The sequence below is a fragment of the Lemur catta genome, chromosome 4 (genome assembly GCF_020740605.2).
Source record: "Lemur catta isolate mLemCat1 chromosome 4, mLemCat1.pri, whole genome shotgun sequence".
NCBI lineage: Eukaryota > Metazoa > Chordata > Mammalia > Primates > Lemuridae > Lemur > Lemur catta.
This window is the reverse complement of record NC_059131.1, coordinates 27,799,210-27,814,997: the sequence shown is the minus strand read 5'-3', so window position 1 is coordinate 27,814,997 and position 15,788 is coordinate 27,799,210. Positions and strand designations below refer to the sequence as shown.

The following is a 15,788-nucleotide window of genomic DNA, read 5'->3' as shown; positions in this document are numbered from 1 at the left end:
GTGAAAATATGCTCAACATCACTGATCATTAGGGATATGCAAATCAAAACCACAATGAGATATCACCTTATACCCAATAGGATGGCTACTATAATAAAATAAAACAAAACAAAATAACAAGTGTTGGCAAGGTAGTAGGGAAATTGATATCCTTGTGTACTCTTGGTGGGAATGTAAAATGGTGCAGCCACTAGGAAAGACAATATCGTGGTTCCTCAAAAAATTAAAAATAGAATTACCATATGATCCAGCAATTCCACTTCTGAGTATATATTCAAAAGAACTGAAAGCAGTGTCTTGAAGAGATATTTGTACACCAATGTTCACAGCAGCATCATTCACAACAGTTAAATGTAGAAGCAAGCCAAATTATCCATTGATTGATAATTGAATAAGCGAAATGCGATATATACATACTGTGGAATATTATCCAGCCTTTAAAAGGAAAGACATTCTGACATATGCTACAACATGGATGAACCTTAAGGACATATATATTATGCTAAGTAAAATAAGCCAGTAACAAAAAGACAAATACTATATAATTCTACTTACATGAGATACTTAGAGTAGTTGAAAGCATAGACAGAAAGTAGAATAATGATTGACAAGGGCTGGGGGGAGAAAGGAATGGAGAGTTACTGTTAATGGGTGGAGAGTTTCAGTTTTGCAAGGTGAAAAGAGTTGTGGAGATCGATGGTGGCGATGGTTGGACAACAATGTGAATGTACTTAATGCCACTGAACTATAGACTAAAATATGGTTAAAATGGCAAATGTTATGTATATTTCATCACAACTAAAAAATTTGAAATCAAAAGAATTTTTTAAAAAGATACATGCTAAGAGGAAGAGAAAACCACAGAAGTAAAAATAACATCTTAACCCAATGGTATAAATTTGGGGGGCATTTTATTATAATAAATAATTTAAAATAATGCAAATTCTTTTCCTCTATGAAGTCTAACCGTATTCTAACTTAGGTGTTTTTAATTGCCTATATGCATTTTCTACTCATTAGTTATTCTGAAGTACATTTATAAGCTTTGTTTAATATAATGGGAAAAATTTAAAAAAGTCACTTCTAAAAATAAAATTTTTGGAAACTGTTACACACACTTTTACCTCAGATTTCTGAGTTCCCTGAATTCCCAGATTTGTGCATACACAAATGCATATTTAAGTTAATTAAAATATCTGGTTTCTAAATATTCTACATAGTTCCACTATAATATTTTTTAACTTATAATTTGATTCTTGTGTTGATAAAAACATCAGTGTATGTCTGGCATCAGAAATATAGTAGCAAGGCTGATATAAATGAAAATGTGTGAATTCATGAATATAACTCTATAGATTATGTACGAAGACTATCTCTAATGATTAGAGTAAGATAAAAGGCAGCACTAAACTCTCAGAGAATGCATTACATTTAGAAGACCTATACATCTTGATGTTATTTTCAGAACACAGAAGTATTACAGTAATCACTCAAAAATTTGGAACTAGCCATAATCTGAAAAAAATGCTTGAAACAGATGAAATCATCTTTGACTTCCATATTCCAAAAATGTCAAAATTGACTTCAAAAGTACAGCAATTAAAGTTAAATTTATATGGTAATATAGGAATCTTTTTCAGAAAATGCAGTGAAGCTTAGTGAGGACAGGGGAGTTGTGTGAGAAGTGAGCAGTGATTTCTACAGACTATGGAGGTGACTGGTGGGAAAATGTCTGATTTGAGCTGCCCTTCTGCAAGAGTGGTAAAGTCTGAGATGACCTTTTTAAAGGAATTTCAACAGGTGAAGATATGTCTTCATTCTGAGACAAGTTTTCATCTTCAAACCAGCCTGAGGTAACTTCATTTTGGCTAAAGCTACCAGCCTTTTTGGGAGATGAAGAAAATGCAGCACCATGGAGGACAGGAGAAGCTACATGTTGACAGGGATGCTGTTGAACCATAGCTGGAGAATACTTTGTGCTGTGACTTTGAGAACCACAACAAAGGGAATCTTTCACATCTTTATTTATTTGGCCTCTTTGTTGAATATCAGTGGCAATTCCATTTTCTTGATGGGGAGAGGCAACAACAGTTGCAAGAGAAAAGAAGGGCGCTGTGTTTTGTTGATTAGAGATTCCATCAATAGCGTTCTGTGCATGGGCTGGAGAAGGGGCTCTTGTTTCAAAATTCTTAAAATGTTTAGTGGTATATTTGGGAGCAGAGAGGCTTATATGTTTGTCAGCATCAGTATTGCTTTGGTTTCTAGAAAAGAGCTCAATTTCATTCATATTAAACATGTTCTGACTATCTGATTGAGGATCAAAACAAATGGCAGTCTTGTAACAGGAAACGATACTTAGTTTACAGGAAGAGAAACGTCTGTGGGGTCTAAATACATCAAAATGGTCTGAGGAAGATTTTACATCAGCGTTGCTTAGGTCTTCTTGAGAATCAAAGTTTGCTCTACTTTGTTGCCGGTAAATGGAAGTATTGCTTTTTCGAAATTTAAAGGATAAAGAACATCTTTTTTCAGGAAAAGATGAACTTGATGAAATCCATAAGCATTTTCTTCCTCTGGATAAATTGGCTTTACGTGTTGCAGAGGGGTGAGATGTTTTAAGACCAAGATATCTACTTGATTGTGAGACAGAAGAGGCTCCATGATGCCGAAGGTCTGAAGTGACTTGATTCTCATATGGTTGGAAGCTCTGGTTCTCTTTGCAGCAGCTAGAGTGAAAAAAGCGTCAAATGAGGAAAAAAAAATAGGGAGCAGGGTGGAGAACTGCCAAGCCTCCTGGAGAATAATAGCCACCTTACCAATATGGAAACAACAGGGAACAAGAAAAACAGGGTAGCTGAAGTTGATGGTCACACCCAAAAGAATGCATGAGTCTAAAAGATTATCTCTGTCTACACAGTACCTGCCCATTCTGCTAAACCTTGGGAAGAGAATCTGAAAGAACCAGGGACACAGGTAGAAAGAAAGATCAGGGGAAATACATGAACGGACACCAGAACTAAAGGATTGCTGAAGGAAAAGATAGAACTTCTGGTTTTAAAGATAATAAATCACAATATGTGTTTGAGACTGTTAAACTACCATATTTAAAGGAGTTAAGTAGAATAAACTTACAGCCTATTGACTAACTGCATTTTAAAATATTAACCATTAACCTCTCTGGGGAGAACGTTTCAGCTAAGTGTCCAGACATTCCAGATATCCAGTTATTGTGGGAAACTAGAGAAGTGCTAAAGCTTGGCTTATGAATGTTTTCAATGTTCTTTTAGCATGTGAAACACATGATGAGGTATTTTTTTAAAGGCTTACCTTAAGCATTTTCCCATATTGAACTTAGTCCAAATTAAGTCTCTCCCTTCCCTTCTAGGCCATCATCCTTAAGCCGTAAAATGCCCTGTGTAGGTGGAACAGGTCAGAAGACTGAATGCTTGAGCTGCATGTGGAATTAACATGGCAATAACACAGAATGTGATGACAGAAGACTCTGGAATCTAATGACATCAGTTTAGAATAAAATTGTTCTGTGGCTCACCTTTCTGAAAAGTTCCAATTTGCATGGCTGTGGAACGTGTATTCTACGTTCCTTACGTTCGATGAGTCAGCCAACAAATCAAGGAGAAAACAGTGGGATGACAGCAATAACATATATGATGTCTGCACAATCCTTTACTTGGGGCTGTCTCTTTCACCAGCCACCTTCCACAGCCCTGTCCTACCAACTGACTCTTCTTTCACTTGAACATGTTTTACCTCAGCTTCCACATCCTCTAGCAATAGGGAAAAGCAACTGCTAAAGACTTTGGTCTGAAGATCCATTGAGAAGGGGAAAAAAAGCTTAATAAGCAGCAAATGTCATTGCCCCCAAAATGAAACACTCTTCATCCACGTTGGCAGTAAAGTATTCCATCTGATTGTCTGGGCCATATAAGCAGATTATGGATATTGCTGTGCCACTATTCATTATCCCTTAGAACAACTTACATTCACCTAAAGGTGAGGTTAACAGTTGCTAGAAAAGAAACATTGTCCTTTCCTTTTCCAAACCAATTTGGAGTACTGTGCCCATAACAGGTGTATGTATATGTGTATAGCCACCTATGATGAAACACCCCTTTGAACACTTTTATTTACTGCTCAATATCCTGATCCTACTATACCCTACTACCCCCTCTAGTCTTTGCTCCCTTCCTAATACCCTATACCAAGAAATCCTCGAACAAATTCCTTTTAAGAGGACTAAACCCCTCTAATTCTTACTACACAATTATTAGATCTGCAATTTGATTTTACTTTACATACAAGCTAATATATTAATCTCTTACTGTTTCATGGATGCTGGGAGAAGATATGAGATTCCTGGGTCAAAGACAGAAGACTTATGTTACTCACAACACAGCAAGCAGCATGATTACCGAATATTTGTGTTGGTTCTCCTTGGCCCCACATTGCCCGCAGGGGCAGTGCACAGGACCCAGACTCTTGCATTCATACTAGATTATGTTACAAGAAAGGAACACTGAGCTTAGGTGATTGACCACTTCTAGAGCAAGTAGTAAGCAAATCTGCTAAATCTGCTCTTGGTCCTGGAAGGAAACATTAACCAATTCCTCAAGATTTCTTGCCACAACCCTGAAAAATGGTCCACATAAAGAGGGGTCAAGTCCTTACATTTTTGGCACATCTCGCGAGATGTGTAGGAGCATAACATATCCAGGGAGGACTGATTCTTACTGTTGCAATCTATTTAATTTCCCCCCTCTCTTTGGAGATTGTTGTCTATTGTTCCTAAATCACACTAAGATCTGTGGTTGACCTTTTCCAAAAGGACCTCCTTTGCACATTGTAAGAACAGAATATGTGATGCTTTTAAAGTTTCTATAAAAAACTTTCCTTTGCAAAATTGGGCCAGCTTGCTGTTTACCATTCCCACCAAAGGCCTCTAAAAGAAGCATCTCCCATTGAGCTACCCCAAAGGAAATGCTGAGTTTATGAGTTGATACCAATGCTGTCAATCATTGCTGCTCAAGGGAGGTAATAAAAGAGGTCAGATAACAACCCCTCCATCCCATTCAAATAAATCTATGATTATCCACCATAAAAAGGTATTTGGCTGTGTGTTTGGGAGATGAGGAAGAAGATCCAGATCTGCCCAGACAATTGAACAAAAAAGAAATCTCATACTAGTACAGGTAATATCTGGAAGTTGTTTAATATTGTTGTGGATGAAGAAATTACCTAAATGTCTGCATATTTCAAAATTGACTCCTCTTTGCTTACTTTTAAGATAACTAAAATTAGACTCAGCCCAAAAGAAGGTTGTAACCCCTTAAAATGGCAAGCATCTACAACATGCTCCTCCTTCAGTCCATTGTCAGCTCTCTTTGTCTATCAATTCCATGGCCCCCCGGTACCTTCTGCTTTCATCGCACGCTGTGGCCACCCAAACCTTCTCCTTTTCTACTATAGCCACTCTACTCCCACCAAGACCATACCTCACTATGCCCAATAAACCTCTTGTTTACCTGCAACCATAATTGCCACTCATTAAAACTACAATTTCATCACGATAGCTCAGCTGATGTTAGAAAATCTTCTGCAACAAAGCTTCTCAAACTTTAGGGCACATCAGGAGAGCTGTTTGTTTGTTTGTTTGTTTTTGAGACAGGTTCTATCTCTGTTGCTGGGCTAGAGTGCAGGTCTAGAGTGCAGTGGTGTCATCATAGCTCACTGCAACCTCAAACTCCTGGGCTCGAGTGATTCTCTCGCCTCAGCCTCCTGAGTAGCTGGGACTACAGATGCATGCCACTACACTCAGCTGATTTTTCTGTATTTTTGTAGAAATGGGGCCTCGCTATGTTGCTCAGGCTGGTCTCCAGCTCCTGGGCTCAAGAGATCCTCCCGCCTCAGCCTCCCTAAGTGCTAGGATTACAGGTGTGAGCCACCGCACCTAGCCTAGGAGAGCTTGTTAAAATGCAGATTCCTGGGCACTGCTCCTAGCCATTCTGATTCACTAGGTCTGGGGTGGGTCCTGAGAATGTGCATTTCTAACACTCTCACAGGCTAGGTGGAATGCTGATGCTGCTAGTCCACAGACCACAGTTTGAGGAGCTCTGTTCCAGAACGTATGTGTCATTAACAACCCCCAGAATCAAGGCAGAAGTGCTTTTGAAGTACCTCACTGCAGCTGCCTAATTGAGCTGGAGTCCAGAAAGGACTGAATAATACCAGGACTGAAAGTCTAAATGTCCCCCTTCCTGGTGCCGAGATGACAAGTCTCTTCAGGGAATCTATATTATATGTGGGGAGAAGAAGGAGGCATGAAGAGGGGAGAACCTTCATTGGAATTGAATCTTTAACACAAAGAACTAGCTCTAGACTAGTATCGAGTAAGTTAATTTGAATTGACAAATTCAAGTGTTTCCACTTTATTCAAAACAAGGATTGTGAACTATTCTGAACTCAGTTATAGAGAAATGTACAGTTAATCTTTAGCTTATGTGAGGGTAGAATTATTCAATAATAATAATAATGTAAATTATTCAATCCATTACATTAATTATAGTTACTTTTATAAATAGCGTATCAAATGTGCCTAATTATAGACAATAACAGTAATGTTCATTTTTAAATTAGCACCAGGTTAACTCAGTTATATTTTCTCTCATTACAACATTAAACTCTATTCACATAGGTTCACTGTTTATAGTTTGTTACTTACATAGTATGGTTATCTATATGTGACTTGAAAGGTAGAAAAAATATTGTTTTATGAATATAGTATAAATATAAATATTGCTTATTTATGAATATAAAATTTCTATGTTATAGAAATTCTATTTCTAGAATTTCCTCATCCACATATTTTCTTTTGAAAGAAAGGTTATTAAAATTCATTATATAGTAGTTACTAAATGCATTCTAGTAAAAATACAGAAAGAGTACACAGTTGAGGGTTTGAACTGATCCAGTAACAAACTGGAAGTAGTTTTAAAACAATAAAAACAAAACTATATATTCTAGGTCAACAAGTACAGATGTGTTCCAGCAACATTACATGAATTCTTTTCTTATCTTTCTCATCCTTAGCCTTTTGCCTCTCGATAAAGCTCACCCTGCAAGTCTCCAAATTTGTATCACTTCGACCATTAGAGTTCTTACTCCCATATATGAAATGGCAAGAACGGAAGAAGAATCACCCAACAGTGCAGCTGGTACGCAGTCTTGAACCTCAACCAGGGCAACTGTCCCTGGGTAGTCCTTGTTCATGTTCCTGGTTAACTCCCTCTTCCACTCCCCACAACTGCTCTTCCAAACTTTCTTCATTCCTCCATTCATTCATCATTAATGCAAATATCTGGTGATCATTTAACACATGCCAGGCACTGTTCTAACTACAGGGAATGCCACAGTAAACACACTAGTGCAGATTCTTAAGGAAGTCAAAGCCCAAAGATTTGGAAATTGATAGATGATAGGAGAGAGATGGTATAGAGAAGTGAAGAGTAAAGCATCACACTCCCCTCCTCAAACGTTTCAGCATCCACTCACCTCCACTCTCGCAGATGGGCCACAGTCTACCTCACTAAGAAAACTAACGTTATAAGACAGGAACTCTTTCAACTTCCACCCTTTATACTCACAAAGGTACCTACCCTGTATTCCACAGAATCAGAAACACCATCAATTGCAAGAAAAGAAAAAAGGTAGCCAATTAAATTATGACGCAGCCCTCTGATACTATCAATTGATGGTAAGATACATCTCAATTTATGAGATGTTAAAATGTGAAAAAATGTTTACTTAGAATCAATGACATACAATATATCTGAACACACCTGTGCCTGCTTAGACTTAAAAGGGTATTCAAATGGAATCGAGGTGAGTTTTACACTTGGGTATGCACCTTGAGAGGTAAGTCTGAATTCAGGAATTTCATAGACATTTTTGCCTTATTCCCTGTCTTTTTATCTCCTAGGATAATGCTTTTACAGCACTCCGACACCCTGACCTTTCTTTCTTAAATGGGGATGAGGAAGGAAAGAGGCAGTATAGCACAGTGGTTAAAGACTCTTCCCCTTACTAGTGAGTTATCCTGGGTTTTTTTTGTTTTTGTTTTTGTTTTGAGACAGAGTCTCACTCCGTTGCCCTGATGCCCTGAGTAGAGTGCCCCAGCGTCTGGCCTACCTCACAGCAATCTCAAACTCCTGGGCTCAAGCAATCCTCCTGCCTCAGCCTCCCGAGGAGCTGGGACTACCGGCGCGTGCCACCATGCACGGCTAATTTTTTCTATTTTTAGTACAAATGGGGTCTCACTCTTGCTTAGGCTGGTCTCCAACTCCTGAGCTCAAGCAATCCTCCAGCCTCCGTCTCCCAGAGTGCGAGGATTACAGGTGTGAGCCACAGCACCTGGCCTGCTGGTGAGTTTTCCTAATCTTTCCTAGACTCCATTGCCTTATGTCTAAAACCTTAGAGTTAATACATGTATTAAACAAGATAATGAATATAAAACATTTAGGACAGGCTCTGGAAAAAATTATTCATGGAGTTGACTTCCATTTTTTCTGTAATATCTGTGTAGTCACAGAACTGGGATCTCTTCCTTTCCCTTATACAACATGTAGAATTACTGTAATTTTTATATACATTGTATCTATTGGTCCTGGGCATTGGAGAGGATGTGAAGAAATCTAAGTATTACTCTTGGTGCCAAGATGTCAGGGGCACTCAGATTCATTTGTTGATGTACTAGTAGAATGAATGGATGCTGTACGCTTCAAGTTGTGAAAAAGCACAAAAAGATCACTAGATGAGACTTCTGAAGACAAATGTCTCCAAATTGGAGGCAAAGGCCAACAGAATATAAGCTCTATGAGTACAGGAACTTTGTCACGACTGTACCACCTATAAGAGTGTAGCACAGTGGGTGCTCAATAAATGTTTGTTTTAGAAATGAATAAATTTTCAAACTTATTCTTTCTTTCTTAATAATCTGCTAGTTATTATATTTATAGATATTACAGTAACATGGGTATTGATTGGGAAGATAATGCAATGTAGAGAAGAGCTTAACTTTTTCCAAGCTATTAAATAGTATTCCTTTACTGTGGGTAGCCAGTGCTAGAGACTTTATATTGTGAGTTTCCATATTACCAGTTACTCTCTTAAGGTCAATAAAATTTCCTTAGAGTCTGCAAGTGATACTATTCTCTTTCTTGTACATGTTATCCCAATATCTAAGGTGTACTCCTGCTAAAAAGGCCAGGTCACACCTCATTTCATGGGTTTTGTTTCTGATTTTTTTTTTAAAGCAGGTGTTTTTTCCTGTATTTTAATTTTTGCTCTCTGTACTGGCTTCCTCCCTGCAGCCTATAAATACACTCAAGTACCCCTCAGGTGGAAACAAAACTAAAACCAAAAAGTAAAACATAAAATATATGCTTTCTGAACCTGATACCCCTTCTTGACTATACATTCTCCTTCCATTAAAAGTCAAGTTCCCTGAAATAAGGGTCTACCCTTCTGGTGTCCACATTGTTACCTCACATTCATTTTTGCAAACCTAGATCAGGTTTCTGTACTCATCAATTCCCGTGCAACTGATCCTGCAAAGTTTATCAATAAAGGACCTCCTAAGTCCCAAATCCAGGAAACAAAGGTCAGTGTCTATTTTCCTTGACCAAAAACATTATAACTTAAAGGCTACTATTAAACATAGTTTCTAGTTCAGGAGTTGTCAAACTATATCCTGGGGGCCTAATCCACGTGCCACCTGTTTTTGTAAATAAAGTTTTATTCAAACACAGCCATACCCATACTCCTTATGGCTGCTCTCACACTACAATGGCAGAGTTGAATAGCTGGGATGGAGTCTCTAGGGTCCTCAAGGCCTAATATTCTTATAGAAAAAGTTTGCTGACCCCTGTTCTAGTGCATTTGGTACATTTAATTATTTCCTTACTATAATAATAAAACAACTCAAATTTTTTTTTAGAATTTGCTATATATTAGATACAGTGTAAGGCACCCTCCTATATAATCTAAGATTTAAAAAAATATAAGACATGCATTATTAATCACATCTTAAGAGATAAATCCAGGTTTGGAGAAGTGAAGTTACACAGCTAGTTAAAGGTTAAGCCAGGATTCATGCTTGCGTCAGAATGATTCTAAAACCAGTTTTTACCACTGTTCTGGAAACCTTGTCCTCCTGGTTTCTGTGACACCGTTGTCTTGTTTCCTTTCCTACTTCTTTGACCAGTCATCTGTCTTCTTCTGCAAGCTCATCCACCTCTGCTCCCTCCTTCAGTATTGGTTCCAGAAGGCTCTGTATTCCACCTTCTTCTCTCTTCCCATGCTACATATTCTGTTTGAGCAATGGCGTCCGGTTCCCCCAGCACCCAGTTTCATATACATACCAGTGGGATGCCTAGCATGTGAACAACTTCCCCAGAGAAATGCTTCTCTCAGTCTTTAGCAGCTTCCTTTCATAGGCGGCATATGGGTGGCTGCTCATGCTGGCAGTGGCTTCAATCTCTTAGCAAGTCTTGCCCAGGAAGGTCTAGCCCCTGGCTGTAGGATGCGAAGGTACTTGGCACTTATTGCTTTGCTCTTGGCCTTTGGAGCTTGGGTTAAAACTGAGACTGACAGCATCCCTCTTCAACATCTTGCTATATTTTTAAAAAATTTCTTTGACTTATGAGACTTTGTTTTGTTCCTTGCTGGATTTCCAAAGCCCAGACTTGGCATACAGTAGACACTCACATTGAGTGAATGAGGGAGAATTCAACTGTTACTGTTACCTTTTTCCCTTCCCTTCCCTCCTCTCCCCTCCTCTCCTCCCTCCTTTCTTTCTTTTCCTCCCTTCCTCCCTCCCTCCCTCCCTCCCCCCCTCTCTCCCTCCCTCCCTCTCTCTCTCTCTCTCTCTCTTGCACAAGCTCCTTCCTTCCTTCCTTCTTTCTCTCTCTCTCTGTCTCTCTCTCTCTCTCTTTCTTTCTTTCAGAAATACATAGAAGAAAAGACCTAAACGGCAGATTAATGATAAAAAGATGGATAATCTTGCTAGTGTTCTTTGGACATTGAAAAATGATTAGTTACCATTCAATCTCCATCAGGTTGGTGGCTAAAATTTAAAAATCTGGCAATATAAGAATTTGTATGAGAAGAATTCTCATATACTGCTGATAGGATTGTGATTTGGTACACTTTGAAGAATGATTTGGTAATACGTATAACAATATGTTTAGCCTGTAACTCATCATTTAAAATATATACTTTCAAGAAATACTTCCACATGTACCTAAGGAATTGTGAAGAATCATGTTCAATAAAGTACTGTTTATACGAACAAAAAAATGGTCACCTAAACATCCATCAATAGGGAAATAAATTAAGATATATTCACTCAATGGAATGTGGCATAGCAATTAAAAAGAATGAAATAAGTCTTTATAGATCAATATGGAAAAACCTCAAAAAAACATTTAATGCAAAACCAAGTTACAAAATGTTATGAAGCATATAATGACATTTATTTAACTTTTAAGAATAAAAGACCATCTATGCCTTGTTTATATAAAAATGCACATGTAGGAAAAACATAAAAACTTTCAAAGGAAGAATGCACACCAACTTCAAGATAATGGTTACCTCTGAGAGAAAGGTGTAGAAAGAAGACTTTAATTACATGTGTAATGTTTCATTTAAAAAAGAGATCTGAAAGAGAAAACAATTTTTTTTTTGCAAATTTAGATTACTACAACATTAAGGAATATAGAATCACCACATATTGAATATCTGAATCTCTATCTCAATGCCTTGGAAAACTGAAGTTCAACACTAAAACTGACCTGACAGGAGTAAATAATGGTAAGAGTAAAAATGCAAATGAACAAAAAGCCAAGTCTATATTTTGGCTCATGAAAGGGGAAGTTAAAGGAGTTTCAAATAAAACCTCAAAAACCTGTATCTGTCTGTGGTCTCACTTTCTTTGGTCTCTATAAGGCACTAGATACTATGCCTTGTATTATGCTGGTATTATCCTGAGGGTAGATTTGTAGAGTTTCTTTCTCTTTTCAAATAATCAGTACTGTTTCTGTCAATACAATCTGAAGATATTATATGAAGCTCACACTAAAATGAAAATACCTAGATCAAAAAAATAAGGCCCATATGGTCACCAAACAACCCTGAGTCTAATTTTGAAACACATTTATTCTTCCCAAAGCCCATAATGAAATGGAAGAACAATCAATTTATTACTTTAAACTGGAATAAGATTTAATTTTTTAAAGGAAGGTTTTTGAAGCTTCACATAACATTAAAATTTAAATAACAGTTGTTAAACCCATAGTTTCATAGAGCAATATAGGTCAAATACAACAGAGAAAAGAGAGGTAGGAGCTTAAAGAAATGAAAGTTTTCAGAAAAAAAATTTCAGCAATAAGGGCTTAAATTTAAAATGAAAACATCAATGTAAACCTTAAGAATATTTAAAAATACATTTTTCACCATGTCCCCAAAGGGACCAGAACAGCCTCTGATATCATCCTGCCTGAAAACAGTACTCCTGCATGTACCCAGATTTTGGTGTCTAATACTAATCTCACTGAAAGGAACTGATGCTGCCCAGGCAGTAGCTGATTCCATGTCTTGGAACATGGACTAAATTAAAATTAGTTGAAACACATTACTACCAAACAGCATAGATGCTTTCCAACATGTTAACGCTAGCGCTAAAAAGGATAAAGGACTAACCTTAACAGACAGTCTGAGGGCCATGTCATGAGAATTTAAGAATCAGTCATCACACGCAATAGACAAAATTAGCTCAGTTCAAAAAAGGCATAAACCCGTAATTTCATAACGATACTTGTGTACTAAGAGATGAATGCAAGAGATTCTAGTAATGGTTACAGAAAATGTGTTCCACTGACTGATCTACCCAAATTTTGTGAGTCTTACACTCAAGTTCTTCTCAACACCTAAGGATATAATTAGATTTCTTCCTTTCTTACGTAAAATTAATTGTGCCAGAAAATTGTGACTGGTATCTATTTTACTAAAAGAAGTGAAAATCTCCAAGTACGTCTTACAAAAGAGAAATTTTACACATGGAATATGTAAATTGTCACTTAATGTTTTAATTGTGCTATCCAGGACACTGTGTGCGAAGGGTATATCCTACCTGAAATGTGGCAAAGGGGTTATGATTGTACCTCACCATGGGTGGGGATTCCAGTCCCATGGGAGATTATAAAAGGCCAGGCAATCTAAAATTTACATAAATACACTATATATTTTACATAAATATACTTTTACCTTGTTTTTAAAAAATATTTTATTTAGAAAGTTAGTTTCTACATATTTAGAAAGATATGTTAAATTGTTCTGTATCTTACACCTTTCCCCCCCAAAAATCAAAATTAAGTGTAAGTTTATTGCTTGTTTTATTTTTCTAAAGGAGAGCTAAATAGAAAAAAGTTTCTCTTCCTCTACTCTATTAAGTATTGTTTGCTGTAATCTAGTCCAAGTCATTAGGACTGTATTACATCTACTATAGTATTTTATTGCTAACAAAGACACACAGGGTCAAGCAAGGGGAGGGAATGTCTTACCGGACATCAATCTTGAGGTTTTAACAAGTCTAGTTTTTCTTAACTCGCTGTATGTGACTGTCATTCATAAATTTCACAAATCCTTCTTGAACCCACATAAAAATGTGTGAGTATACCATTACTTAAAGTTAATTAAGTCCCATAATTATCTTCTTTTTATTTGTCCTAAACTAATGCTAAACTTATCAAAGTTTGCTTTTCTCTCTAGAATTTTCGAATTTCTCGAATAAGCCTATGCCCAACTTAACCAGGGTCTGTTTTGGACTGAGAGCCACTCATGCTTCCTGTCTATGCTCTGTTACCAGAGCTGCCATCTTTCCTCTCAGTCTAGTGGATCTTCTCTAATTAGTCCCTAATTCTGTTATCTCCTTTCTAAAATGTGATTGCCAAAGCTGCACACAGGCCTCATGATGAGGAAACAGTGGAATCTGTGAATCTGTGGCATTTGTTTTGTCTTCAACAACTCTCAATGATGCTCAATGTTACGTTGAGCTTTTGTGATTATCAGAATACTAAGTGTCTATACCCATAACTACCAGGTTTCTTTCCTGACTTACAGTTTTAAATGACTTAGAATGATTTTAGATTCCTTCTGAACATTTCCCTTAACTATTTTAAAACCGGTCTACAACTTTTTGTTGTCATTGTTCAGGAAGACAAATTTTTTAGACCTTTTTGTTATCTAGCTCAATCATTTGTGGCCCTTCCCTTTCTGAAAATTTTTCACAGAGTCATTTCTCCAGTTAATATATAAAGATGCTAAATGATTCCAGTCCCAGAATTGATCTCAAAGACCTGATCAACTATTTATATTTTTTTCATCTGTAAAATCACCCTTTATCCCTATGCTTTGTTTGCTCCCTCCAGATCCCTTCTCCCAAGTCTGTGGTAATTTAGTAGATCACTCATGTAATCAAGAGATCTTTACTGGCATCTACTCTGTGCTAGGCATAAAAATAGGATATTAAGAGTATGATGAAAACATAGCGTTCCTGCCCCCAAGAATTTCAGGCTATATCATATTCACTAATGCTCCTTTTATTACTGCCTATTTTGCTCCTCAACAACACTAGTCAGGAACAATTTATTGACAAATTATTTGTTTTTCCTCTAAAAGAATATTATTTATATTCTTGGTGTTAGAACTCAAGGGATTATTCCATGCAAGGATGAGCCTCCATCATTTATACATTCTCAAATTTTTTCAGGCCTGCACTAAAAGTCAAGAGCCACTAGCCCCAACTGGTTACTTAAATTTAAATTTAATAGATTACAATGACAATGAAATAAAATTAAAAATTCAGTCCTCAGTTACACCAGGCATATTTCATGTGGCTAGTGGCTACCATATTGGGGTGCACAGATTTGAGCCATTTCCATCATCACAGAAAGTTCTAACTGGACAGCACTGGTCTAGAGAGTTCTTACATAAGGGGTCATGTGGTGACCACATATTAATAAAAAACAGGTGACACATTTTGGCAAACAACTACTGTCTTCCTTAATACTTGCATGATGCTATATTAATACTTAGATGATAATATAAGTCAAAATATCACTTCTTAACATTTCATATTAGTAGAATATATGACTGGAAATACATAATGAAAATACCTAAATAATAGAAATAATGAAACAAATAATTGATTCAACATAGGAAATTTCTGAAGGAAACTTACCCTCCTTCACTTTCTGCTTCCTCTGAACTATTACTTGTTGCTGAACTTTGAACTGTAGGGAGCCTTCTTTTTCTAGCTCTGTGCTGAGGACTTATCTTATGAACAGTTGTCTTCCCTCCAAGTTCACCTTGTATATATTCCTCTAGCTTTGGGATAGTTTCTTTAAGAAATCTGATTTCCTCTTTGAGTTCTTCCATGTTCATCAGTAATTCGTTTAACTTTTCCAGTATCTGAAGTTGCCTTTCTTGAAAGATCACTGCTGCTCCTTGGTCATTATACATTTCATCTTGCAAAGTTATCGTATCAAATGTTTTACCCAGAGAAAGAAATTTAGGTAAATTCATCGGTATCCTTGGTTTACGGATCTTCTGGTACCACAAAAGCAGCAAGCTGATTCCAGCAGTTCCTACCATGATGCCAAGTACCAGTTCTTTGTTTGCGCAATGGGGCATTTCTTGGTTTTTGTTTCTAAAATTAA

At 37.1% G+C, this 15,788-nt stretch overlaps 2 protein-coding genes across 4 annotated transcripts in view; both read right to left on the bottom strand.

Annotated features, from left to right (window-relative positions):
* The window catches only part of LOC123636810 (regulator of microtubule dynamics protein 2), a 63,430-nt gene that overhangs the window by 41,048 nt on the left and 6,594 nt on the right, over positions 1-15,788 (bottom strand). For 2 of the 3 annotated variants that reach the window (XM_045549422.1, XM_045549421.1), the window contains exon 2: positions 15,311-15,778. In XM_045549422.1, coding sequence (XP_045405378.1) covers positions 15,311-15,762 — 452 coding nt within the window. In that variant the 5' untranslated portion in view covers positions 15,763-15,778. Of the gene's footprint in view, positions 1-3,327; positions 3,413-15,310; positions 15,779-15,788 lie in introns of those variants that run through there. The other variant, XM_045549423.1, reaches the window with a different exon arrangement.
* On the bottom strand, positions 1,611-2,737 carry LOC123636811 (the record flags this gene model as incomplete). The annotated part of the gene is made up of 1 exon (XM_045549424.1): positions 1,611-2,737. A coding segment is annotated over one exon (1,032 nt), but the record flags the coding sequence as incomplete, so codon positions are not given.